Source organism: Protopterus annectens, chromosome 3.part0 (assembly GCF_019279795.1).
Source record: "Protopterus annectens isolate FY-2018-M chromosome 3.part0, PAN1.0, whole genome shotgun sequence".
Taxonomy (NCBI): Eukaryota; Metazoa; Chordata; order Ceratodontiformes; family Protopteridae; genus Protopterus; species Protopterus annectens.
Window position 1 is genome coordinate 97,583,013 of NC_056731.1, and position 27,202 is coordinate 97,610,214.

Here is a 27,202-nt window from a genome sequence, read left to right on the forward strand (position 1 = left end):
ACTTAAGCTAAGGACATTAATCTAGACATCCACCCTTGTAAAATCAATGGAATTCTTTAACACAACAGTCACCGAAAAGGCTATCCCCCCCCCCCCCCCCGCACACATTTAAAATACTCTTGGCTGCACATTATACAAAACTGCTTTACAATTTAACATGCAGTTTATATTATGTTTTATATAAATACAAAAAAATATGTTTTATCTACACTTTAGGTGACTTTCTAAACATTAAAGAGATGAAGTATATGCCTTACATTTCTCCCACAAAGTTTAACAAAAGTCAGCAAAAGTGCTGTCTTCTCAGATACCTTTAGTTGGAAAAGCCTTATTTCATCAGTGTGACTAATGCTTTATAATCTAAGTGTTTCTGGTCTTCCTCCTGATCATCCCCATCTGCCAACACTAGACTCTTGGTCACTTCTGAGTCTCTTAGACAAGTCCTGTGCTTTTTTGTCTCTCAAGCATTTTCCTTTCTAACAATGGAAAAGTTTCACTGACAAAATCTCTGTATGAACATTACTGTCAGAAGAATGAGAAGAAGCAGAGCCTCCTCCTGCTTGGTGGCTCGTTTGTTGGAAAAACTTATTTTCTCTTTAGCCTGTTCTGCATAAAAAAAAATACTCTGAAGACAGCTGGATACAGCAGCATGAATCTCGTATCTCCCGCTCAACATCCCTGATTACTTGGATAATGTTAAAAAAATATGTATTAGTAATATGCATGCTTAGTGCATAAGCATTCGAGGTTTACACTAAATAATAACTTACACAAACATGTCTGTCTCCAATTATTACACTTTGCTCTTCTGCCACAGTTTTGAGGGAATCAACTTTTTTGCTTGTATGATTGCATCTTTAATACTGGTGTTGGCTGCTTTCACATGACCAAACGTTCACTTAACAAATCTTGCTGTGGGACACAAATCCATTTGCTTATTTATGCTGTCAGAAAATTTACAAGTCTGTTCTTTCCAGTTTCGCTGGTACAGCAAAATTTTCCATGCATGCGCAGTCTTACTATAATTTTTTTGAAATAGCTCTTAAGAAGTCACAAGCTCAGCTAGCTTTTTCTTCATTTTAACCTTTCATTTTTTGCAGTTTTATTAGTTTATCTGAATAGCTGGTTTAAAAAGCTTCTTCTATTTTTCCAGCCTTTTATTTGTCCTGATATATTCATTTAGTGTTTCATTTATTTTGATCACCTCCGAGTACATTTGCTTTTTTTACCCTCTAAATTACTGGAAGCCATCTCAGCTGAAGCTTGAACTGCTTTTTGCTGAACAGCTGCAGAATCCTTCCCAGATGGTGTTCTCTTTGCACCTTTCCAGGATGATTTTCTTTTAGGTTTTTCAAAATTCTTCTTTGCTGACATCCAGGTAGTATACTTACTAGCCAGTAACTGAATTTTATCAAAAGTTTCAAAGGCACTCCTTTTTCTCAGCTTCTGTTTTCATATTAGAAGAGCCCGCAGATGAACACTTTCTTCAGCAGCAGGAAAGGTCTGAAGGGTTTGGTGCCCAAACTTATCTTTTAGTCAGGTAAGATTGTCAAACTGTTTGGCCAATGGAAATTGCCCTGAAGCTTTGGAAGCTGGCCAGCTGTTATATCCTATGCAGGACATAACCCATTACGCTTAGGTCACTGTGGCAGAGATCACTATGAAGAACATACGAAGGTGCCTGCACATGAGGAAAGAGTGGGAAGAATGGATGGATGATGACTAGGGTACACATCTACTACACAAAGAATGCCCACATGGAATGGGGCATTATATGCTCAGGGACACACTTACCAAGAAAATAATAAGAGGCAGATGCAGTGAGTTAGTCATCTACAGAAATGCAATTTGGGCAGGGTGATGGGCACAAGTAATTAAGGGGCAAGTTTGACAGGTGCCAGTGGTGTAGAAGTGCAGTACTGGCATTGCTTTGAGTCCACAAGGACAATGAAGATTCATATATAAATGTAGATACTACATTTGGGGTTACAGCTGAAGTACTCACCGTGTGGTGATGTAGTAAGCAGCAGGAAGCAAGTAGCTGAAGTAGTAAGCATCTTGTTTCATTTTTAAAGAACATTTTCCCCTCCAAGTTGAGAGGGTGTCATTTCAGGCCATGAAACTGCACAGGACACTACATGACTTAGCTATGATTCTTTCTGTCTGATTGCAAACTTCCCCTCTGTGAACTTTGCAAGTGAAATTAACAACTAATTACATTTTCTAATTTGCTTTATTCTTTTTAGGAAAAGCCTCGGTTGACTATGCACATCCAGAGAGAGTATCTGCTCTCTCCCTAGTAGTGGGGTGCTAGAAAAATACAGGGTGGTGGACAGCCTAGTTTAGTGAGAATTCTTCTACCTTGGGCATGAAGGCTAAAATTGTACAGAAGGTGAACTTATCCTTGCAGAAGATAAGGATGGGTTCTCTGCACATGAGGGCTTGCAACTTAGGTTCTTCTAACAAAGGTACCCGACACCAATAAAGCTGTCTTCCCAGTGAGAAATATGAAGCGTGCAGAATCAACATGCTCAAAGCATGGGTATAGTAAGATTCTCTAAAATGTAATTGAGGTCCTTAGTAGAATAATCTCTCTCACAATGGCTCTTAAATGTAGGAACCCTTAAAGAATTGTTTTATTAACAGTAAAGAACAGACAAGGGGATCCCACTGTTGAGATAGCTGAAGTATTACCTTCACCAAGCCATATGTTAACCCTGTTTTGGAAGGTCTGACAGGTATGGGGAGTATCAAGGACACAAACTGCTGAATTTGGATCTCGACTACTTTTGTGGCACCAAAGACAGAATATTTTCTATTTAGATGGGTATGACTCTGTCAGATACCACATAATACAATTTTAAGCTGCCTTGCTGAAGGTTTCAGTCTCATTTCCAGTTGCATATGTGATCTACTTCATGTTTGCATCACACGTGGTAGGAAAAAAAGCAGCAATCCCTAGGTCCAAAGTTCCATTTCTCAACATGAAATTTCATAAAATTTAGTTCTGTTTGGCTATAAAAAATTTATTCCACTAACAGAAGATCCTATCAAGTCAAACACTCTTCATAGCAGACACTAACAATACATCTTTAATACAGAAGTAGCTCTTCACCATAACTTGAGGACCACTTTCGCCTTGACCTTCCTTCAATGGTAGCAGGCGTAGACCTGCTGTTGTACAGCCTGAATTCTCTCCTCTGGTAAAAAGGCCCTCATGAGCACCATATCTAGTTCGGTGCCAATAAAAGTGACAGGCTGCGAGGGCAACAAGGCAGACTTTTCCCAATTTAGAGTAATTCCTAATCTTTGGCACAGTGTAATGGTGGCGTCACTGGTCTGTAATAGTAGATGCCTGGTGGTGACAGAAAGGAGACAGTCGTCCAGTTACGGAAACACTTGGAATCCCTGTCTGTGAACATCCTGGGGACTGTGGTGAGACGAAAGAGCAGAGCGCAAAACTGAAAATGACTGTCTCCCAGCCAGAAGTGTAGATGACTTCTCGATGCCCTGTCCATCTTGATATGGTAGTAAGCATCTTTGAGGTCAATGGAGCACATCCACACATCTTTCCCTAACAGAGGGAGTACTGACTGTAAGGTGACCATGTGGAACTTGGACTTTTGTACAAGGTTCAATTGGCTGAGATCCAAGATGGATCTCAGGTCCCCTGATCTTTTCGGCACCAAAAAGAATCTGGAGTAAGTCCCTAATCCTACTTGGTCTGTGGGGACAGGCTGGATGGCTCTCTTTGAAAGCAACCTTTTTATTTCTAAAGTTGTGGAATCCTTGTGACTGGGTGGAACGTCTGGGATTCTCTTGGTAGGCGGGGGAAGAGAAGAGAAGGGAATACGATAACCGCTGGAAATTATCTTTAATACCCACTCATCTTGGGTGATGTCTTGCCAGGCTTCTGGGAATAAAGAAATGCGACCCCCAACCGGCTCCAGAGATGCACAGTCGGGCCTCCTTTCAGGAGCGCTGGTAGGGAGAACCGCAAAAGGAATCAAGGTCTTCCTGGTTACGCGGGCCTCCTCTGCCTCTAGGGTACCTTCTACCTGAATTTCCACCCCCTCCCCTGCTTCTGGAGGGGGAATCACTTTGTGTGTCGTGAAAAAAACCTCTGCAACTTCCTGAACCACATTTTCCCACCCTTCTGGCCCTTGGAGTAAGGTCTAGAAGGCATGGAAAAATGGACTCCCACGGCAGACAGGGTTTTTCCCTCCTGCTCGCACCTAGTGAGTGCCCTTCACCTTGGCTCCGAACAATGATGAACTGTCAAATGGAGCACTGGTGAACGTAGACTTGAAGGCCTCCGTGAAATTACACAGGCGCATCCAGGAGTGTCTCCTAAGAGAGACTCCAGAACCTGCTGCCCTACTCGCTCCGTCGGCTGCGTATGAGATCAGCCTCATGCAGGAGTTAGTAAGGGAATTTAGGGTAGACATCTGTGCATTGACCTTCTGTGCCACGGCATCAGAAACATTACCCTGTAGAGAATCTCCTAGCTCTTTTAGGAGATCTCTCTGGAGCTTTGTAAAATGCGTCAAGTAGTTCAGCGACCACAGTGTAAATGCTGCTTCCCATGGCCCAGGACTCCTTGTTAGGCAGATGGACAGTAGATGAAGTTTCAGCAAGTTCCTTCTTGGTGGCTGCTGCCACAACCATGGCATCTACTGGAACGCCTTTTGTCAGACCTTGTCTGTGGGGGCGGACAAAAACTTATTGGGTCTCCTAGGGACCGGTTCCACAGTGTCAGGAATTTCCCACACCTTTCAACAAACAAGATCTAGTAGCTCATCGAAAGGGGGAGAAACCCAAGAGGCGGAGGGTTGAGATCCGAAAGCCTTCAGGAACACAGACTCATCCGCAGAATGGGATTTGAAGGGCCAGCCACCTATCTGCTTCTAGATCTCAAGGATATCTGAAAAATAAATATTTCAGAAGACGACTTGGGGGACCCCTCTGACTCGAGGTTGGTGTCAGACATGAGAGACTCATCCAGGGAGTCGAGGTGTTTCCTCTTACACAATCTCTTTCTGGCGGGCTCCTCAGGCAAAAACTCTGGGGAGAAGTCAGAAAGTTGGGGACCACTCATGGAGGTATCCTGAGGCTTTGGGTTTCCGATGTCCAGGGATAGAGGGTGATCAGAAACTGACACTGGTGCCGGAGGGGGAAGAGTATCGGTGCCGTAGGATGCAGCTGATGACCTGGCCAGCATGCTCCTCATAACCTCGAAGGCTGATCCCCCCAGCTCTGAAGGCAGAGTAACTGTAGAGGATATAGTAGTAGCCTTCGCGCTGAGGAGATGAGGTCCGAAACAGATGTCGGGTCCAAGCTCACCTGAGCTGAAGCATCGAGGGGAAGGCTCGAAACCAATGAAGATCGATCAGAGCCTTCCCCCTCGGGTCCAACCGGAGAACTGTGGAGCCTCGACCCCGTGGACGGAGTCGACTGGGTCGGAACGGAAATCAGAACCAAGAGGCAAGGCAAAGCTACTGGAACCGACCTAATGGCACCCGACGGAACTGAGAACTCTGGCTCCGGAGGAGGAGAAAGGCTCGGAGGAGGAACAAACGAAGCGGCCATGGGCTCCAGAGTCGACTGGGTCGGATCCAAAATCAATTTGGCCAACACTGATGACTGAAGCAGTTTCTATACCACTCTATCAACGTCCTCATCGGAAAGGGTTCTCGAGGACCTGGAGGATATAGTTGGAGATCTGGATCTCCCTAAAGAGGGAGACTTTCGTGAAGGAGAAACCGGTCGAATAACTGGGGACTGGCTCCGAACCAAAATATCCGTGACTGGCTCCAAAAGGCTGGGAGCCGATACAGACTTGGTCAATATACTACCTTCTGTCGGCACCAAAGGCAATGGAACCGAATGAGAAGCTGTTCTAGCAACTTTCTCTGGCAGCTCCGAAGAAACAGATGGGGACAGCACTTCTTAGAAGTCTTTTTGTCCTTTTTAGCTGGAGAGGATATGGCACTAGAAGTCGTCCTCGGAGTGTTTAAGCAGTCCTTTCAAAATAAGCTTGTTCTTCCTCTCCTGTAGTATGAGGGGACTGAAGGAATGACAAAGCAAACAGGACTCTTGGAGGTGAATAGCCCCCAAGCAGTACACGCACACAGAGTGCCCATCAGTCAAAGACATTTTATTGTTACATTCAACACACTTTTTAAAGCCCGAAGGTCTGTGTTCCTTAGAATCCTTGGACATTTTAGCAGCCCCTTCAAATGCTGAATAAAGGAGTACACCGCAGGTACAAAACAACACGTACACACAATAGACCCAACTAAACCCCGCATGGGAACCAGAGCCTCTAACTAAAAACGGCCTAGTAACCAGCGGGAAGAAGACTAGGTCCTCTAACTTAAATGGCCTAGTCCGGGGAAACAAAGGCAGGATAACACCACTAGCCAGACACGACAACACTAATAAGTTAACAGTAAGGGGCACCAAACAAAAGGACCACACGGAACAATGGGAAGGACTAGGTCCTCTAACTGAAACGGGCCTAGCCCGTGGGAAGAAGGGAAGTGAATGGGATACCAACAATGGCCAACGAAAAGGCCAAAAAAACAGCAAGAGAAACAAAACAACGGCAGTATAACACCACTACCAAACAGTAACTATGAAAATAGCTTTTTTTTTTTTTAGCAAGAAATAGTCAAAAGTTTAGAAAAATTATACTTGACCACGGCCAAAAGCGAGACCATGTCTGAGCATAACGAGCGGCAAATGAGATTTGGGGAATGGACCTGTTGCATGATGGGATATCTCTTAGCCATGAGCCAATTGAAGACTTCGAGCTAGAGTATGGCAGAGTCGGAGCCGAACCCATGGGTAAGAATGAAGGCGAGATTGGACTACATAACATCATTTTATTCTAACAACCTGCCAAGTTTATAAGAGGAATATTTAAAATGATTCCTTATTTTGGGCCCTTGCACCCCCCCCCCCCCCAATGTGGCTTTGTCCAGATTTCTTTTGTAAGAGGCATGCACAGTAGTGGAGTAGGAGAATATCTGAGATGAGGAAAGTGATTCATGACTGTCTGTGGACTAACTTAAGAATAATTAACAAGCCCATACTGCTTGGGCATCCTAGCAAAGAAAACGTGAGTCCAGTGATATTATGGGCTTCTGTTGCCTAGTGGCCTCAATCTCTGTCAAAGGACTTTCATTTTACCACTTTATCACAACTGTCAAAAAAGTTGCATCCGGGCAAGGGTTAATGAATTTTAATTGTGGCTGTAGGTCAGTGACTCATTTAAACATGTTCCCATCCTTGTACAAAAAAAAAAAAAAAAAAAAAAGAAAGAAAGAAACATTTCAGCTATATGTTTATTCACCATTCCTCTTTTTCCTTTTCTTTTAGATGATTTCTTGTGGATCTAAACATATATGAACTCAGTAACCACAAATGAAAATGTATCTAGCAATCCCACTAGTTACTCTTTTCCATCCCGTGTATCCTGTACTACAGCAGTGAATCTGAGAAAACAAAGCAATCTCAATGATGCATTTGAAACTAGTAATGTTCTATTAGTTACCAAAGTTATTGAATTACTGGGGTACTGAAATAGTTTTTTGTATTTCTAAATTCATGTATGCTGTTCTCCATGTAATGTGAAGATGAGACAGGAATCCTGAACAGAAAAGTTCAAACTTTTATTTTGCACTGATTTGACTGATGTTTCTTCTGTATCTCTTTATAGCACCCTTCTTAAATTGCTTGCAGACTTCATACATTCACTGCGTACTTTTTGTTCTGCCTGGCTAACTTGTTTTTGAGATAAGGAATATATTAGCACAATATCTACAACAGAATACACAAATTCAAAAGCTTGCTTGATCTCAAAACCACTTTCCATAATATACTGTGAATATTCATATCGAATATGCTCTAACTCTTACGGTTTAGTTATAGTAAGGAAATATGGAACAGTGCTATAATTAAACAGGAAAATGTGTAGGCAGACTTTTCAACTTTATACACAGTCTATAAACAGTACACTGTTTATCAACACATGGAAAGTGAGATAATCTGAGAAACTGTTTAAGCAACATGTCTGTTCCCATTTGATACATTTTATTCATGACTGATAGAATATCACTTAAGTTACTGGACAGTTTTAGCCCTACACATTTACTCTTTTGGTCTAGCTGCAACTTGTTTTCAAAATGCAGTAAGGAAAAATAAACCAGCAATGGAATAAAAAGGGAGACAGCCATACAAGTCATTAATCCTAGCTTATAAACATGCATCAAAACAGATCTTGATTGAAGGAATATTTCCCACAGGACTGTATATTTAATCCTCTCCTGTTTAGACAGCACAGTGGCCTAAATGGGTTCCATATTACAGTTTTATAACTTTACCCAATACCTTTTAAACTGAAAAGATATTTTCAGAGGCCTGAACCAGAACAAATTTTATTTACATGTTGTCATTCATCTTTTTAATAGGCAAGACCACCAGCTTCAAGTCCCTCTTTCCAGGGGTGACCTCTGAACACTGTCAGGTTAAGTGACTTAAGCCACAGACTACAGGTACAGCTCGAGGAAATCAGACACAACTAAAGGATGAAGTATGTTACCAGTACTCAGCTTTAGCCCTCTGAGCTGCACAGATAGGAAACAAATACAAGGATAATAAAACAGTGAGAATTACACCTCACAGTGAGAAAAACACCTCACTACTATAAGTCGAAAGTGAGCAGTTCCTTCACAAGCTGACAATAGTGTCCCCTCGAGTTGTGAAATCCCGACAAGTCAGACCACTGATTAGGTCCAGTGACCAGGTAACGATTATGATAAAAACTATGCAGGTAAGGACCATCATTTTTCAGCACGATCTTTACCACACACATATGATGAATTTTACCGCAAATAACCACATTTTAGGTGTAAAACTGGATTATCTAGGCTAATTCAAAGTGCCAATGTATATATAATATGAGCAGCAGTACATATCAGGACTAGGACTCACCAAGATTCTGTCAAAAGCTGATGGAGTGCCTCCTCGTTGCACATGACCCAGGATGGTCACTCGAGTATCAAACCCCAGCCTGGAAACCACAAGCTGTAAAGGACAATGTGCCATCAATGAATGCTGAACACAAAAAGATATACACAAACAGAGACAAAGACAGACAGAGGCACAGGTACTCTTATCAGGCAAGTAGTAATACTTATCAAAGTAAACTATTACACTCAAGTTCGGAAAAAAGCCTGGGTTCTGTAATTTGAAACATATTAAGTCACTTTAAATACAACGTTCTGACACTTTATAATCATGCTTTAGCCTTAGCTTGAACAGCTCCGTCTGCACAACAGCAGCAGCATCTTCTTGCAAACTGCACCAATCTAAATATGTCTTCCATCAGAAATGCCTTACATGCTCAACTTAATCTGTCACAAAATTAATAAAACCTGCCTCCAGTAAAGTGTACATTTTAGCCCCAATGCCCCATGGTCTTGAAAAATTCTGAAACAGTCATTCTGGGTAAGATGGGAAAAGAGCCTACAGATTTCACTTCTAGAACCAACTTGGCAAGTAACTATTTTAATACTCCACGGCAGGCACTCTTCTCATGTAAGCAACAGCCACATTAATATAACTTATGCTTCCATCACAGATGCACCTCTAACCCACTTGTCTCAAATATTCCATAAATTCATCATTCTCCCTTAATGGAGAGAGTGCATAGATGGACACAGGCTCATTGAGTCATCTTTTTGACCTTGTCTGGCATTAAATGACATACTTATCGCCTCACAGCAAGAGATTCTCTGGTTCGCTTCTTAGCTGGATGCCTTCTGTGCAGAGTCTGCCTATCCTCCCTGCATTCGTGTGGGTTTCCTCTGGGTGCTCCGATTTCCTCCCACATTCCAAAGACATGTGCCTGGAGTATTTCTCCATGGACCTCCGCTGAAAATGGGTTCTGCCCCAGTCGGACTTTCCCAGTAAACAAATGTTAAATAAATAAAATAAAAACAATCAATCATCACAATATACTTTTAACTTCAAACTAACATTGGAAGAAATCTTTTACATCTTCCAATCCTCCATGCTTCTCAACTGTTCATATTTACTTTTAATCTGCCTTTCATATAATTTTTAACTTTCTGAAATCACAGAGGATTTCAGTCACTAAAATGACAGAAATATCAGTTTCAGACTTCATATCCTTCAAAAAACACACACTAATGCGACACTTGCAATTCCATCAACTTTACAAGTTGATAAAGGTAATGTTTAAAATCTGTCCCTAAATTTTGATTCTTTGCCCCCCCATCATTTTTGGCTTTATCCAGAATTCTAGTTATAAAGAACTTGAAAAGTGTTCTTACCTCGCTTCATGTATCTAGTCTCCACTAATATCAGAATGTAAATGATGTACAGGGTAACTGCCATGTGCTAGACAAGTCCTGCTGGCAGCTGACCATGACAGACTGACTAGATGGGGATGACCACATTATCTACCTACGGGGGGACCAGCCATTTACCAGAAGATCTGAGTAACATGGCCACACACTGCATCTTTTGTTTATCTCATTAGATGAGCTGTAACTCATCAAGTAATGCTTTTCATGGAAAATCGCTGCTGGTTCCGTTTCTCTTATGGCACAGGCAGTGGTTCAGTGCTTTTTCCAAGTTACTTGTCTTTGCAGTTGTCGAAAGTGGAATTAGTATAAACAAACAAGGGGAGGAGGGTGCAGAGATGGTGCTTAAGCTGGATATGTAACTCAACGTTTCAAGGTAGAACTGCCAAAATATGTGTCACTAGTATCCCCAACCCTTTTTTCACTTCAACTGGGAATGTGAGAATATTTACTAACTAAATGTGAGCCATCTGTCAAGAATGGTAGAACAGAATGTAGAACAATGCAAAATGGTTTTCGATGGCTGCAAGCTGGGCATGTTTTCCAAACTGTGAGGCATGTGTCAGAATTACACATATGTAAAGTTTTTACAGTGGCACTAAAATGTTTAAACAGAATATGGCTCCTCTGATAAATTAATGTCTTCCATATTATGGATATCTGTGAGTATTCCTCCCCTCTTCTTTCAGCTGATTCATCCCACCCTTTCCAGCTACAGTAAATGAATACAAAGTGACATAATGTTACAAAATGCACAGAAACAAGAAGCAGACAAAATTTCACAATGCAGTTCCAGTTCATTCAGGGAAAAAACACTTTAGATGTGAAAGACAAAAGTTTAAAAAGACAAGTTCAGTACTCACATCTTTTATTCTTTCAGATGTTATGTTCTGGTTAAAGGAATCAATTGCTCCTTCTGCAACAATTATAATGTTCAGTCTCTTTCTACAAGCACGGTTCTGTTGGGTAGAAAAACAGATAACAGTGATGAACACCACAATGGTTATTACAACTACAGTCTAACACAAAAATTCAAGCAATACAACATGCAACAAAAACTTTAGGAAACCTCAAACAGTAAAGACTTATCATTGCCCTGTATCACAGGGAAAGAAAGCCAGATACCAATCCAGATGATGTGGGTTTGATTCTGGGAGAAAGGGAGTAGTGTGCAGAGATACTGCAAATAGCAGACATTGGCCAGGGACATCATGTGGCAGAGAAGTCAGAAGACTTGATTTCCAGTTGGGAACAAGCAGTGCACAGGAGCGTCTCAGCTGTTGTGGAAATGAGGAGCTAAGATTATCCCAACCTGGTCCGCAGACCGCTTTCATACTGGACTCTTGCTTCAAAAGACTGAGCTCACTACAGTCACGCCTCAGTCAAGGAAAAAAATAACTCTGTGGGTTCTCACCCCACAGGAAAATAAACTTATAACTGCTTTTAGAAGAAGCAGTAATGCAACATTCCAATAAACCATGAGCTGGATGTCAGACATAGTCTGGTCATTATGTGGGGGGGGGGGGGGTCCTGTGATCAAATCCACAAATCAGGCACCAATCCAGTACAACCCATATGTAAACACTGATGAAACAACAACCCTGATGTTGTAAAAGAAACGGAGCAATGCACATGTAAACATTGTTTACTATAATTTATAAACGAATAGCCTTTATTTGAAAGAAAATGCTATTTTAAGTTTCAGCTTTCTATGGGCAATACAGCGAGAGCTATGATGCTGAGCTTGCTCTCACTGTGTTCCACTAGGTGATAACAAAACTGATCCCAGCAGTCCGTAAGTGCCATGAATGGATTAGGAAGCACAATTCTCTATATATTAGGAATTAGCATACAAAAGTAGCACAGGACATGAAGGAGAGTGTTCCACAAGGGAAGGTGTATGGGAATCTCCCACCTACAAAAGTGTTTATACTTACATATCTGCAGCCCACTATTGACTTAGCTGACAGGTCAATTGATTTAGGTGACAATATGTGGCACCTTCAACTCTTGGCTTGTCAATCAGTCCATCTTGCTAACAGCTTAAACTCAACAAGGTTGCAATCAGTGGGTGGGTAATTAACAAAATAGACCATACCTTTATTTTAGGTCTTATTTTAATCAAATTAATATGCCACGAACACAGACAGGTGGACAACCAAGTAAAATCTTGGCCAAGGCAAGTAGGATCTAATAATTCCACAGGACTGTGCAAAACTGATGTTCATATTCAAGAAAATGTGCTACAGAAGTCTCAAATTCTTGACTGTGTAAAAGTACCAGAAGTCGAGGGGCCAAAATAAATACATATTACCCAAGCAGGTTGCCCTGACCTCAAAATGATAACAAGCAAGTGAATCTCATCTCCTAAGCTATGAAATGCATCTTTCAAAGCCAACTCCCCATCTGTCAAAGGATGCAGCTGGCTGATGTTACACTGCAGGTTGTAACTGAGTGGCAAAGTAAGGTTAGAGGATAACCATTTTTAATTCTGACATTAGTCAGACAGTTCAAAAACTGAGAGACTGAATAAGCGAAAATGCACACTTGCATGTGCTCATGCCAAGATCGCTCTGTTTCTGAGTATTCTCTTTTCTCAGAAGTATGCAAGTCTTAGAATTAGTATGTAAAAGTAGTGAGGGTATGGAAGGATGCAGCTCTCATGCTATGCTTTGCCTTTTTTTTGTGCTCAAAATCAGTGTTTCGCAAATTATAAGTCATAGAATTACTCCACAGAGGCTCCCTATTGTATATTGTATTAACAGAACATCTGAAACCTGTACAAGGTAAGCACAGAGAACAATCATTGGGGGTTGTTTGTTTATTTACATTTGTTGTAGGGCCACAGACCACTTTCACTTGTCACCAGAAACAGGCGGCAATAACAAATAGGTGCAGCTCAAACAATTACTGAAGTAAACAGTTACAGTGAACTCGTACAGTAAATGAACATGGAAACGAGCAAATACATTAAATTTGTTGTAGTTTGAAGGCTGAACAGTTATGAATACGCAGACACATTATGAATACAAAATAACTCAAAAGCAGACACTTTATGAATACAAAGCAACACAAGGTGACATGCTCCATTACAACAGTACAAATTATATGCATTCTGCTTTAACTGCAATAGAAGATATCCTAATTAGCAATATACAAAGGTTGTTACAGACTACACAATGTACAAATCAAAAAAGAAAGTTTACCCTGAACTAAGGAATCTGGTACATTTATAAACGTTTCATTTAGATGAACTTTGAGAGGTTTTCTAAATAAACAGCAATCACAAAAGCACCTTGTATTTTGACTATTCAAACTAGCAGAGGGGACTATGCAGAACGACTTTTTCCCAAAAGCTAAGTGAAATGAGGGTCTACCTAGCAGCATGCCTTCTTAAATTCATAGCAAGTTTGTTGTGGTTCTCGTTTAGTACTCCTGTTAATGAGTTTAAAGAAGCAAGGTGTCCCTCACAGTTATTGGTAAACAATTAGCTTTTGATATAGTTTGACAGCTGTCCTGTATCACTGACCAGAAAACTAAGCTAAATATTTTTATATCGTCAATTGTAATGTTGGATGTGTTAAAGCAAGGACTGGAAGTGCATATTCTACTCTGGGAATTAGTACATCTAGCTTCTACATCAAAGTCTAATCTAGCAAAGAGTATTCACTGTAAGTTCTACAAACCTTCAATGAAAGGACAAAAGAGATGTGTTTGGTTTAACTCCAGCTTTCATTTTAACTCCAGCTTTCATAGGTATATGCTGTGTGACTCGTATCTGTAGGAATGGTAGCGGTTTAGTTTAAACTTTATAGCTTCACTGTATTTGAGGTTTCATGAACTCATTTTCATGAACTCATCAAGAAATAGATTTCTCATAGAATTGACATGGCAACACAACAATATAACATCGACTCTAAAATAACGGATCAAGTTAGTCTCTTGAACCATAACTTCTAGTTATCCAGGGGACTCTCCACATCAAAGGTGCACAAGTACCTCACCAACTTGTACTTGCTGGTTACAGAAAGTACAGCTGTGTACACTTACCGAGTGTATTCACTGTTGCAGTCATAACATTTGGGTAATCCTGCTGGCAGGTTGCCCTCAGTCGGCCTGAATTCCAAAGACTTGGGTCCTGCATCGGCTGTCGTCGCCCCTTCCCTGACGTCAGGTCGTCAGGGGTATAAAAGAAGCAGCAGACGCCATTTTCTTTAGTTTTTCTTGCCCCAGATGTCAGGTGACTTCAAAAAGGGTAGTCAAAACTTATATCTATATATAAAATAACATGTAGCAATATAAACTTTACCTTCATCCACAAGCAAACACACCACATAGGTTGTATAAATCAGTGAAGGAAAGATAGGTTCCATCAGAAGAAAATGGGGGATGTCGGGTGGGTAACCTAGACTGCAACAGTGAATACACTCAAACATCTACATTTATGGTAAGTGTACACAACTGTACTATGTTCTTCGTGTTTCACTGTTGCAGTCATTACATTTGGGTAGATTCCCAAAGCTATGGTTGGGAGGCTGGAGCTAAACAGCATTAGGAGCGGCTATGAGACCCTGCAGAAACTGCAGTGGCAAAGCCTGCACTGGATTTAGAGTAGAGTGGCAGATGATAGTGCTTTGTGAAGGTGTGCACTGAACTCCAAGTAGCTGCTCTAAAATGTCCTTGGTTGGTACTCCCCTGAGAAAGGCTGCTGAAGTGGCTGCAGCTCTGGTGGAATGTGACCCAATGCCCTTAGGCATTGGCTTGCCATGGTATAAGTAGCAGAAACGAATGCAGTGGCCTATCCACATTGAAATAGTCTGCTTTGAGATAGCCTTTCCTTGTGATCCTGCAGCATATGCCACTAGTAATCGCTCTGTCTTTCTGAAAACTGTGGTTATGTCCAAGTAGAATCTAAGCTGTCTGTGTACGTCCAAAGAATGCAGAATTCTTTCCCCCTTGTTCTGTGGATTTGGATAGAAAGTTGGCAGATGAATGGTTTGGTTAAGAGCCACACTGGACACCACTTTAGGCATAAACGTTGGGTTTGTCCTCAGGGAGACCCTGTTCGGATAAAAAAAAAATGATAAACGGTTCCACAGCCATGAGTGCCTGTAACTCTGAAACTCGTCTTGCAGAAGTTATTGCTAGGAGCAGAGCTGTTTTCAAGATAAAAACTTTATATCAGCAGTAGCAGCTGGCTCAAAAGGAGGCAGGGTGAGTTTTTCCAAGACATAGTTGAGGTCCCATGCAAGCATTGGTGATCTCCTTGGAGGCCTTACATTTTTGGCACCTCTGAGGTACTGTTTTAATAAGGGATGAGAAAAGATTGGTGGCTCTGCATTGCAATGAACCAAAATGGCAGAAGCATGAATTTTAATAGATGAGAAAGATAGGCCTTTGTCCAGCATCTCAGTTAAGTATTGTAAAATCTGAGGAATATTTGGCACAGCTGTATCTGTTCCTTGTGCCTGGTTCCAAGCACAGAATCTCTTCCATTTTTCAGCATAACATTTTCTAGTACTAGGCCTTCTGGCTTCCAAAATGACATCCATCACAGCTTTGCTGAGACGTGTGTTTTGTACGACTACAATATCCGCCATGCTGCCAGGTTTAAAGTCCTGAGCTGGCTGTGCAAGATCTGATTGTTTTGCTGGGACAGTAGATGCGGTACTTGAGGTAGGGTCCAAGTTGGGCATTGAGACAAGCTCCTTAATAATGGGTACCAGTGCTGGCGGGGCCAGTCTGGTGCTATCAGTATCACCTTTGGCTTCTCCTGTCTGACCTTTAGGACTACCTTGGGGAGGAGAGGCAGAGGGGAAAAGGCATATACTGATAGGTTTTTCAAGCTGAAGGATAGGGCGTCCACTTTTCATGCTTGTCTGTGATAAATCCTTGTGCAGAATCTCTTTAGTTGGTAGTTGCAAGGGGAGGCAAATAGATCTATGTCCGGGCATCCCCATTTCCTTGTTATCATGCTGAAGACTTGTGGATTCAGCTGCCACTCGTGGGGATCCAGGAGGTTTCTGCTTAGTTCGTCTGCCAGAGTATTTTTCCTTCCTGGCAGGAATTGTGCCTGCAGATGTACTTGGTAAGTCAATGCTGTGTCCCACAAAGTCATGGCTAGTCTGCAAAGGGGTTAAGAATGTGTGCCCTCCCCACGCTTCTTTATATACCACATGGCCGTGGTGTCGTCTGTCTTTATCAGGTTGAAGTAGGTCCTTGAAGGCTGTCAGGGCATTTTGAACAGCTAGCATCTCTTTCTGACCGATATGTAGATGCATTTGGTTTGAGGTTCATATTCCCTGAATGCATCTTCCTGCCATGTGGGCCCCCCAGGCATAATCTGACGCATCCGTTGTTAGTGTTTGCCTGGCTGGGGGTAATGTGAACGGCTGTTCCTTGTTTTGGTGACAAGCCTTTGCCCACCATCGAAACTCCTGTTGCAGGCAGGGAATGAGAGTAATTATAGTTTACAGGCTGTGGCAATGTTGAGTCCAAACACTTTTTAGGTACCATTGAAGTTTCCTCATATACAGTCTTGCATATGGAATTAGTAGGATGCAGGATGCCATGAAGCCCAAAGCCAGCAGAATTTTTCTTGCAGATAACTGGGCCTTTGCTGCTAACATTTTGAAGTAGGTAGTCAGTTGTCTTTGTCTGGTGTGAGAAAAGCCATCTGGGCAGTTGTATTTAAGCTTGCACCCAGGAATATTATCTCTTGAGAGGGTACTAGTTTTGATTTCTTTTCGTTGACTGTGTACCCTAGGCATGTTAGCAGTTTTTTCACAAACGCCAGATGCTGTAGATGGATGTCCTTGTTCTCTGCTTGAATTAGACAGTCGTCCAAGTAAAGATATATTTGTATTCCTCTTTGTCTGCAGAATGCAATTACTGATGCCAGGCACTTTGTAAAGACCCTGGGTGCAGTAGATAAGCCAAAGGGCAGTGCAGAGAATTGGTAATGCATTGAGCCAGCCTTGAATCTGAGGTATCTTCTGCATATTTGTCTGATTGGGACATGCAGGTATGCCTCTTTTAGGTCTAAAGTTACAAGCCATGCGTTCTTGCTCAGCATGGGCAGTAGCTGCTGCAAAGTCAACATTTTGAATTTTGGTATATCCAGGAATGTATCCAGAATCGATAGGTCCAGTATTGGCCTCCAGGCCTTGTCCTTTCTGGGTACCAAGAACGGTCTTGAGTAAAATCCTTGTCCCCGCTCTTGCACTGGCACTTGTTGAATGGCCCTCATGTCCATGAGGGATGAGACTTGTTTTTGTGCCTCTGCCCATTGATTTTTTGGCAGATCTGGCCAGCCATTTGCCTTTGGCAGGGTATGGAAATGGAACTTGTAGCCTTGTGACATGATATTTAGAATCCACGTGTCCTGGGTTATAATGTGCCAATTTTGAGAAAAAAGTGCTAATTTTCCCCTTAAGGGTGCTGCCAGGAAATAAGTGCTTGGTGCAGGCAGGGGGAAGTCATTGGGACCGTTTCCTGTAAGGTTGTGATTTGTCTTCTCCACTTTTGGAGGTAGAAGCACCCCATTGCTTTGACCTGTATGAACCTTGCACCTGGGATCTGCCTCCTAGGCGTCTTGGTCTGCCCCTTTGAGGTCCATCTGTCACAGGAAAGGACCAATTCTTTGTTGGCCAGTGTCTACTAAACCTAGGTGGCTGTACTTGTATGAAATCTTTGACCGTTTGCATAGATTTAGCCTTGTCCTCAATTTTCTTTAACACCTCTTCTGCCTTAACACAAACAAAGAATCATGCTGTAAAGGTGCATCTAATAATTTAACTTTAACATGATCAGGCAGAGCCTCTTATCAGGAGGGGGATGGGAAACCCTGATCAAGGTAATCAAGTCTTCGGCCATTTTGAGCATCTGTTTTTTGGGCATGGAGGCCTGTCCACGTGGCTCTTGAGGTTGATTCTTTGCCTTTGAAGGTGCTTTAGTCTTTGCCTTTGAAGTCGGTTTAATGTATAGATGTTTGGGTCTGAACACACCCTCAGAAGCAGGTGCCTGCTCAGCGGCTCCGGACCCATCTGAAGGATTAGCACCAGAGGATCCAATACCTTGATTTTTCAGTGGCATGGCCGACTCCACGTGGGAGTCGGTAGCGGCCTGCGCCTCTAAAGTAGCAGTCGTCAGGGACTGCGAAAGCGCCTCAATGAGAACCAGTGAACCGGCGACTGGCTTAGGAGAAGCTTCGTCGTCGGTTTTGGGCCTCAACTGTCTTTCTTTTTCTTTGCGTTTTTTGTGAACTCCGGTAGTCGGATGGTTTTCCAACAACATTTCTGGATAATTAAATCTGTGTTCAAAGTAGTTTAAAGCAAAATCATACTGACGCTTAACAGTGCGCTGGTTAAATCTAGCGCAAAACTGACAACCCAGAAAATTATGATCAGGGCCTAGGCAAGGAATACAGTAAGAATGAAAGTCCTTATGAGGTATTTGCTTCCCACAAGAAATACAATTATTAACTTTTTATGACATTGGTTCTGGAGCAAGAAAAAAGTTTCCCCAATGGGGTACTTAGCTTTATAGAAGACTTCGGATCTGAAATTCGAACTCTAAAATCTCAGGAGTCGGCCGACCGGCACTTGCGAACTGCTTCGGGCACTGCGCGGCAAGAAAGACTGAAGAAAATGGCATTGGTTGCTTCTTTTATACCCCTGACGACCTGACGTCAGGGAAGGGGCAATGGCAGCCGACGCAGGACCCAAGACTTTGGAATTCAGGCCGACTGAGGGCAACCTGCCAGCAGGATTACCCAAATGTAATGACTGCAACAGTGAAACACGAAGAAAGTACAGTTTTGTACCTACCATAAATGTAGATGTCCGAACTGGATAGCATCTGCAGTCATAACAACTGGGTTGTCCTGTCGTCAGGCAGCCCTTCAGTCGGCCGGATTCCAAAGTCCGGTCCGCTTCGCTGATGTCACTTCACCCGACGTCATCTCTGTTGGTCTTCGGGTATAAAGGCATCAGCCGACGCCATTTTCCTCAGTGTTTCTTGCCCCAGATGCCAATTGCCCTCTTGGAAGGCTAAAATTTGGATGAATGCCAATGTTTCCAAAAAGGTAGAAGACAAACACAAAAATAAGTATGTATGTACATATATACAAACAAATACACCATAAGAGACTCCCCCACCAGCTAGCTATTAGGAGGTAAACACCCTAGGAGTACCACAGAGGGAAGGAGGGAGGTAATCCTGACTGCAGATGCTATCCAGTTCGGACATCTACATTTATGGTAGGTACAAACTGTACTATGTCCTTCATGGATGCATCTGCAGTCATAACAACTGGGTAGAATACCATAGCCAACTAGGGGAGGAGGAAAAGTACAGTTTTGTACCTACCATAAATGTAGATGTTCGAGGATCCACATTGCTGCAGTCCTAACTATTGGGTAGTCCGCTGTCCAGTCGGCCCGAATACCAAAGTATATGGCTGACGTCGGTCAGGGCGCATTAGACTGACGCCAGTACGTCAGGGTACTAATGCGCATGACCGACGCCATATCCTCAGTCTTTTCTTGCCCCAGATGTCAGAAGACCCTGAAAAGCTAAGGCCAAAACCAAAAATTCCAAACATACCTGCACCAAAAATATGTACAATATATACAAAATTACCAGAATATAACCTCACCTACACAACCACCCTTAAACACAGAGGGGAAGGAGGGAGGTAAATTGGACTGCAGCAATGTGGATCCTCGAACATCTACATTTATGGTAGGTACAAAACTGTACTATGTTCTTCATTCCACATTGCTGCAGTCCTAACTATTGGGTAGAATCCCAAAGCAGAGGTAAGGGAGGCTGGCAAATCATAAGGAAGCAGGAACTGACAACATGCCTTGCAAAATAGCTGTGGCAAAACCAGCCCTAGACTTAGAGTAGAGAGGAAGGTGATAATGCTTAGAGAAAGTATGCACTGAACTCCAAGTAGCTGCCTCCAAAATATCCTTAGTGGCCACCCCTTAGAAATGCTGTAGAAGTGGCAGTAGCCCTAGTGGAATGAGGCCTAATTCCAGCTGGAATCTCCTTGCCATGATGGGAATAACAAAATGCAATGCAAAACCCAATCCACCTAGAAATAGTTTGTTTTGACACAGGCTTGCCCTCTAACCCAAAGCAAAAGAAACAAACAACTGCTGAGACTGCCTAAAATCCTTACTCCTGCTCAAATAATAACGCAATTGCCTGTGTACATCTAAAGTGTGCAAAATCTTTTCCCCTTTATTTTGGGGATCTGCATAAAAAGTAGGCAAATGAATAGTTTGGATTAAAGCCACACTAGAAACCACCTTAGGCATAAAGGAAGGATTAGTGCGTAAAGATACCCTATCCTTATGAAAAATTAAAAAGGCCCTACCCCCATAAGGGCTTCCAACTCAGAAACCTTCCTTGCACAACTAATGGGCAACAAAAAAGCACTCTTCCATGACAAATATTTCAATTCAGCAGTAGCGAGGCTCAAAAGGTTGTAGAGTAAGTTTCTCCAACACAAAATTGAGATCCCAAGCAGGAGTAGGAGCTCTACGTGGGGTCTTATATTCTTTGCCCCTCTAAGAAATTGCTTGAACAAAGGATGCGAAAACAATGGTGGGTCACAATCATAGTGAGCTGAAATTGCTGCAGCATGAATCTTAATGGAAGAGAAAGACAAACCTTTGTCCAATAATTCAGTAAGATATTGAAGAGCCACACTCAAATTAGGCTCAGAAATCTCCAAATTGTTTGCTGCACTCCAAAATAAAAATCTCTTCCATTTTTCTGCGTACACTTTCCTTGTACTAGGTCTTCTGGCTTCCATAATCACATTTAAAACTTGTTGAGGAAGTTGAGACCTGCTGTCTTTCAAAACAGAATATGCCAGGCTGTTAGATGAAGAGATTGAAGCTTGACATTGAGCAGGTGACCGTCCCTCTGAGACAACAGGTGTGGAATCAAGGGTAAAGGCCATGGAGGCTTCCTTACCAGACTCCTCAGTAATGGGTACCAGTGCTGCGCAGGCCAATCTGGAGCTATTAAAATCATCCTTGGCTTGTCTTGTCTGACCTTTAGAAGCACCTTTGGGAGAAGAGGCAGAGGTGGAAAAGCATACACATGAAGATTTTTCCAACTGAAAGAAAGAGCATCCACTTTCCAAGCTGTGTGATGAAACCTCTTTGTGCAAAACTTTGGCAGCTGGTGGTTTAGTGGAGAAGCGAACAGATCTATGTCTGGAGTTCCCCATGACACTGTCAATTTTGAAATACATGAAGATCCAGTTTCCACTCATGGGGATCCATGATTTGTCTGCTTAACACATCTGCTAAGGAGTTCTGTGCTCCGGCAGAAACCTTGCCTGAAGAGTTAGTTGCAAGCTGAGCAGTCTCCCATAAAATCATTGCTTGCCTGCACAATGGGTAAGAATGTGTTCCCCTTGTTTGTTGATGTACCACATGACAGTTGTGTTGTCTGTTAGAATCAACACCTGCCCTGGAAGAAGTAACTCCTTGAAAGCCATTAATGCAAACTGGACTGCTAACATCTCTTTCATGTTGATATGTAGATGCTGTAGTCTGGCAGGCCACTTGTCTTGTATCCACTGTCCATTTAGATGAGCTCCCAAGCAATGTCTGAGGCATCTGTCGTTAGAATCTGACTCGCCTCTGGCCGGGTCACAGAGAGTCCCTTGTTTAGGTGACATTCCTGAGCCCACCACAAAAATTCCTTTTGAATGCAAGGTATTATTTGAATGACAGTGTCCAAATCCTGGCAGTGCTGTGTCCATACATTTTGAGATACCATTGCAGCTTCCTCATATGCAGTTTGGCATTGGGAAGCACCAGAATACAAGATGCCATGAACCCTAAGGCTTGAAGGACTGTCCTTGCAGTCAGCCCGGACAGAAGAGATAGTTGATGGAAGTAACTGGAAAGATTCTTTTGTTTGTCCGGGGTTAAAAAGGCCATCTGGGCTGCTGTATTCAGTCTCACACCCAGAAAGCACATGTCTTGAGAGGGTACTAGACTGGACTTTATTTCGTTCACAGAATACCCTAGGCATCTTAGCACTGCTATGACATAATCCAAATGCTGTAGAAGGTCTTCCTTTTCTTGAGCTAGAATCAGACAGTCGTCCAAGTAAGGATAGATTTGAATTCCTTTTAGCCTGAAGTAAGCTATCACTGGAGCCAGAACCTTTGTGAATACTCTGGGCAGTGGATAAGCCAAAGGGCAATGCAGAGAACTGATAATGAGAATTTCCAGCTCGAAACGCAGATACTTCCTGCAACTTAGTCTTATAGGCACATGAAGGTAAGCTTCCTTGAGATCTAAAGTTACCATCCAGTGATCCTTGCCCAGCAGAGGTAAAAGCTGTTGTAACGTCAACATTTTGAACTTGGGAATGTCCAGATAAGTGTTGAGGATAGATAAATCCAAAATTGGCCTCCACGTGTTCCCCTTCTTCGGTACTAGGAACAGGCGAGAATAAAATCCTAGGCCCCTTTCTGGCACAGGAACTGGCTGAATGGCCCCTATGTGGAGCAACAGAAAAATTTGCTTGTGAGCCTCTTGTCTTTGTAGAGGAGGAATGTCTGGCATGCCTTTGAAAGGAGGCATGGTATGGAAATAAAACCTGTAACCGTGGTGAATGATATCCAGAACCCATCTGTCTTGGGTAATTAAATCCCAATTTTCTTTGAAAAGAGACAGCCTTCCTCCCAAAGGTGCTGCCAGGCGAGAATGTACTGGCAGCTGAAAAGGCAGGTCATTGGGTCTGCTTACGAAGGACTGACCCCTGCCCTCACCAGAAGTCTGAGCAGGGGAACTCCTGTCCTAGGCCTAAAAGAACCTTGAGCTCTGCCCCTACCACGTCTAGACCTACCCCTAGACTGGGAATCATAAGCAGGATAAGTCCATCCCTTAGGAGGCCAATTTCTACTAAACTTGGAGGCTGCACCTGCAAAAATCCTTAACAGTTTGCATAGACTTAGCCTTGTCCTCCATTTTCTTTAAGACTGCTTCCACAGGCGAACCAAACAACACATCAGACTGCAAAGGAGCATCCAAAATCCTTGTTTTAACATGCTCAGCTAAATTCTGATCTCTCAACCAGGCATGCCTCGAAGAACAGAACCAGTGGCAGCCATCCTCGAGGAGGCCTGCACAGCATCAAAACCACATTGCAAGGAATGTTTACCCACCTGTTCAGACACATGAACTAAATCCTGCAACTCTTTACACTCAATACCTTCTGCCAGAGCATCCACCTTAGATTTCAATTGTGAAAGGAGATAATTCTGATATTTTAACATGTGAAACTGACAATTCAAGCCCTCATGGCTAAAGTGGAAGAAGTATACACTTTCTTTCCCCATCTATCCAAAGCCCTTGCCTCTTTATCAGGAGGAACAGGATTTTTAACAACAGAGGCCTTCACACCTTTAGGCCCCTGAGAGACAGTTTCGGGTCTGCCCTAGGACTCTTAAAAGATACTTATGAGCTTCAGGCACCCTATAGTACCTATCCGGTTTAACTGGGGCAGGAGGCAAAGAATCAGGATTGAGGGAAGCCTCTGCAAAAACATCTTCCACCACATTCAGAACAGGAGGTATAGCTAAAGGCCTATGCTGGGGTAAAACAAGAATTCCTAAGCCTCTTCCTGGAATCAGAGAAATCTTGACCTTCCCATTTAAAATGCTCCCTCATGGAATGCAGAGTCTCTGAAAATGAAAAATCCTCAGGAGGAGAAGCTGAAGGAGTAGAATCATCCACATCAGAATCAGAATAAGGAGGATACTCCTGCAAGTCTTCAGTCAAGACTCAGAAGCCTCGAACATTGCTCAAAACTCTCAAACTCAGGTTCCACCCTAGGCCTCTTATCAGGAGGGGCATAGAACCTCTAATCATAGTAATCAAATCCTCTGCCATTTTAAGCATATGTTTCTTAGGCAAAGACCCTGAAGCACTAGGAGAAACCCCACTGAAGTTAAACTTGGCCTGCCTCTCAAAGAAGCCTTGGAAACAGAAGGGGAGGCTCTAACCACCTTAGGAAGAGAGGGAAGAACAGCCATCTGAGAAGCCCCTCAGCCTGGCCTACTTCCTGCGAGGATACATCCTGTAACAGTAAAGTCTCTCCCTGAGACTCCAAAGAAACACCTGGCAAAACCTCCGGCTCCACTGAGCCTTCTAAAGATCCGACGTTTGGGACTGTCGGTTCTTCCACTCTAGGCTTTGCTGCTTTGTCCTTGCGCTTTTTGGCCGAAGTGGGCGTCGGAGCCTCCGGCATTTTATAATTACAACGCTTCCCAAAAACTAACCTGGCACAGTCTAACCTTCTCTTAATAGTGCGTTTGTTAAATCTAGCACAAGAGCGGCATCCAACAACGTCGTGCTCAGGCCCTAAACAAGGTATACACAAAGTATGGTAATCCCTATGAGGTATCTGTTTCCCACAAGAAATACAGTTATTCACTTTTTCTGACATCCGGTTAAATACTGAGGCAAGAAAACCAAAATATTCTAACGGGGTACTTAGCCAACTTTGATTCGGTCTGAAACTGACTTCAGAAACTTTCAGAACGCCAACCTGCACTCGCAAAATTGCTTCTGCATCGGACCATGCGGCAAAAAAGACTGAGGATATGACGCCGGTCATGCGCATTAGTACCCTGACGTACTGACGTCAGTCTAATGCGCCCTGACCGACGTCAGCCATATACTTTGGTATTCGGGCCGACTGGACAGCGGACTACCCAATAGTTAGGACTGCAGCAATGTGGAATGAAGAACATCTAGATTATGGTGTGGTTAGGATCCCTTGCAGTACAGCAGTGGCAAACCCTGCTCGGGATCTAGAATAGAGAGGTAAATTATAATGCTTGGCAAATGTATGCACGGAGGTCCAAGTAGCCGCCTCAATAATGTCTTTGGTTGCCACTCCTCGTAAGAAGGCTGTGGTAGTGGCTGTTGCCCTTGTAGAATGAGGCCTTATGTTCTGTGGAATTGGTTTTCCATGGAAGGAGTAACAGAATCGTATGCAATTTCCTATCCATTTGGAGATTGTCTGTTTGGAAATAGCTTTTCCTTCTCTTCCTGTTGCATAGGCTACAAAAAGCTGGTCAGTTTTCTGCTACTTTTGTTCTGTCCAGGTAGTAGCGTAGCTGTCTATGTACATCCAAGGTGTGTAGTATTCTTTCCCTCTATTTTGTGGGTTGGGAAAGAAGGCAGGTAGGTGGATTGCCTGGTTTAAGGACACTCTGGATACCACCTTAGGCATAAATGTAGGATTAGTCCTCATGGACACTCTATCTTGGTGGAAGATTAGGAAGGGCTGTACTGCCATTAGGGCCTGAAGTTCAGAAACCCTCCTTGCTGAGGTTATTGCCAGAAGGAAAGCAGTTTTCCACGATAGATGATGTAGGTCTGCTGTTGCTGCTGGTTCAAAAGGTGCGAGTGTCAACTTTTCTAGCACAAAGTTCAAATCCCAAGCTGGCAATGGTGGTTTCCTTGGAGGTTTTACATTCTTGATTCCTCTGAGGAACTGCCTGAGTAAAGGATGTGAAAAGACAGGTGGATCTAAACTGTATTCTGCTGATACAGCTGATGCATGTATCTTGATGGAGGAATAGGACAGGCCTGTATGTAGAAGCTCTGCCAAGTACTCCAGAATGTTAGCCATATCTATATTTGACACATCTTTTCCTCTTTCAGTACTCCAAATGACAAACCTTTTCCATTTTCCTGCATAATTCCTTCTTGTTGAAGGTCTGCGGGCTTCTAGGATAATGTATTTAACCCTTTGGGAAAGTTCTGGATTAGTTGCTGCTATGTGATGTTCCATGCAGTCAGTTGCAACGTTTTTAGGTTCGGATGCATGATGCTGTAGTTGTTCTGAGTTAACATCAAAGGTATCAGGGGTATTGACCACAAGTTGTTCCGAGACATGCTTCTCAGCAATGGGTACCAGTGTTGTCTTGGCCAGTTTGGAGCTATCAGGGTTATCCTTGGACGTTCCTCCTTGATTTTTAGTAATACCTTGTGTATCAAGGGAAGAGGAGGGAATGCATATGCTGTTAGGCCTTTCCAGCTGAAGGAGAGCGAATCCACTTTCCATGCCAGTGGGTGGAATGTCCTTGTGCAGAATTTTTGAGCTGGTGATTGAGAGGGAAGCGAATAGATCTATCTGAGGCATTCCCCATTTCTTTGAGATGGTCTTGAAGATGTCCGGATGTAGCATTCATTCGTGGGCATCCGATGTGGTTCTGCTTAACATGTCTGCCAGAGTATTCTCCTTTCCCGGTACAAACATTGCCTGTAACTGGATGTTGTAGCTGAGTGCCAGGTTCCAAAGCTCCAAAGTCATTCTGCATAGGGGGTATGAATGAGTGCCTCCCTGTTTGTTGATGTACCACATGACTGTGGTGTTGTCTGTCCTTATCATCAAATGGCCTTCTTTGAGAAATGGTCTGAAGTTTTGGATTGCCAGTTTTACTGCCAGCATCTCTTTTAGGTTGATGTGCAGGTGAAGTTGATCCTGGGTCCACAAACCTTGCACGCATTTGTCCAACATGTGAGCCCCCCATCCTAGGTCTGAGGCGTCTGTTGTGATGGTCTGATTTGCTTGACAGCTGCGAAAGGGTAGTCCCGGGTTTGACTGGCATGCTTGAGCCCACCATAGGAACTCCTGTTTTAAGCATGGAATTAGTGGAATTTCTGCTTCTAGGCTGTGACTGTGTTGAGACCATAAATTCTTTAGATACCACTGCAGTTTTCTCATATGTAGTCTGGCATGTGGGACCAAGA

The 27,202-nt window shown here is 43.0% G+C and overlaps 1 protein-coding gene across 8 annotated transcripts in view; it reads right to left on the reverse strand.

Annotated features, from left to right (window-relative positions):
- LOC122796266 (phosphofructokinase, platelet) overlaps positions 1–27,202 on the reverse strand; it is a 987,903-nt gene that overhangs the window by 529,798 nt on the left and 430,903 nt on the right. For all 8 annotated transcript variants that reach the window (XM_044064600.1, XM_044064606.1, XM_044064604.1 and 5 more), the window contains exons 8-9: positions 11,258–11,353; positions 8,998–9,090 (exon numbers count right to left, since the gene is read on the reverse strand). In XM_044064600.1, the coding sequence (XP_043920535.1) occupies positions 8,998–9,090; positions 11,258–11,353 (189 nt within the window). The remainder of the gene's footprint in view (positions 1–8,997; positions 9,091–11,257; positions 11,354–27,202) is intronic.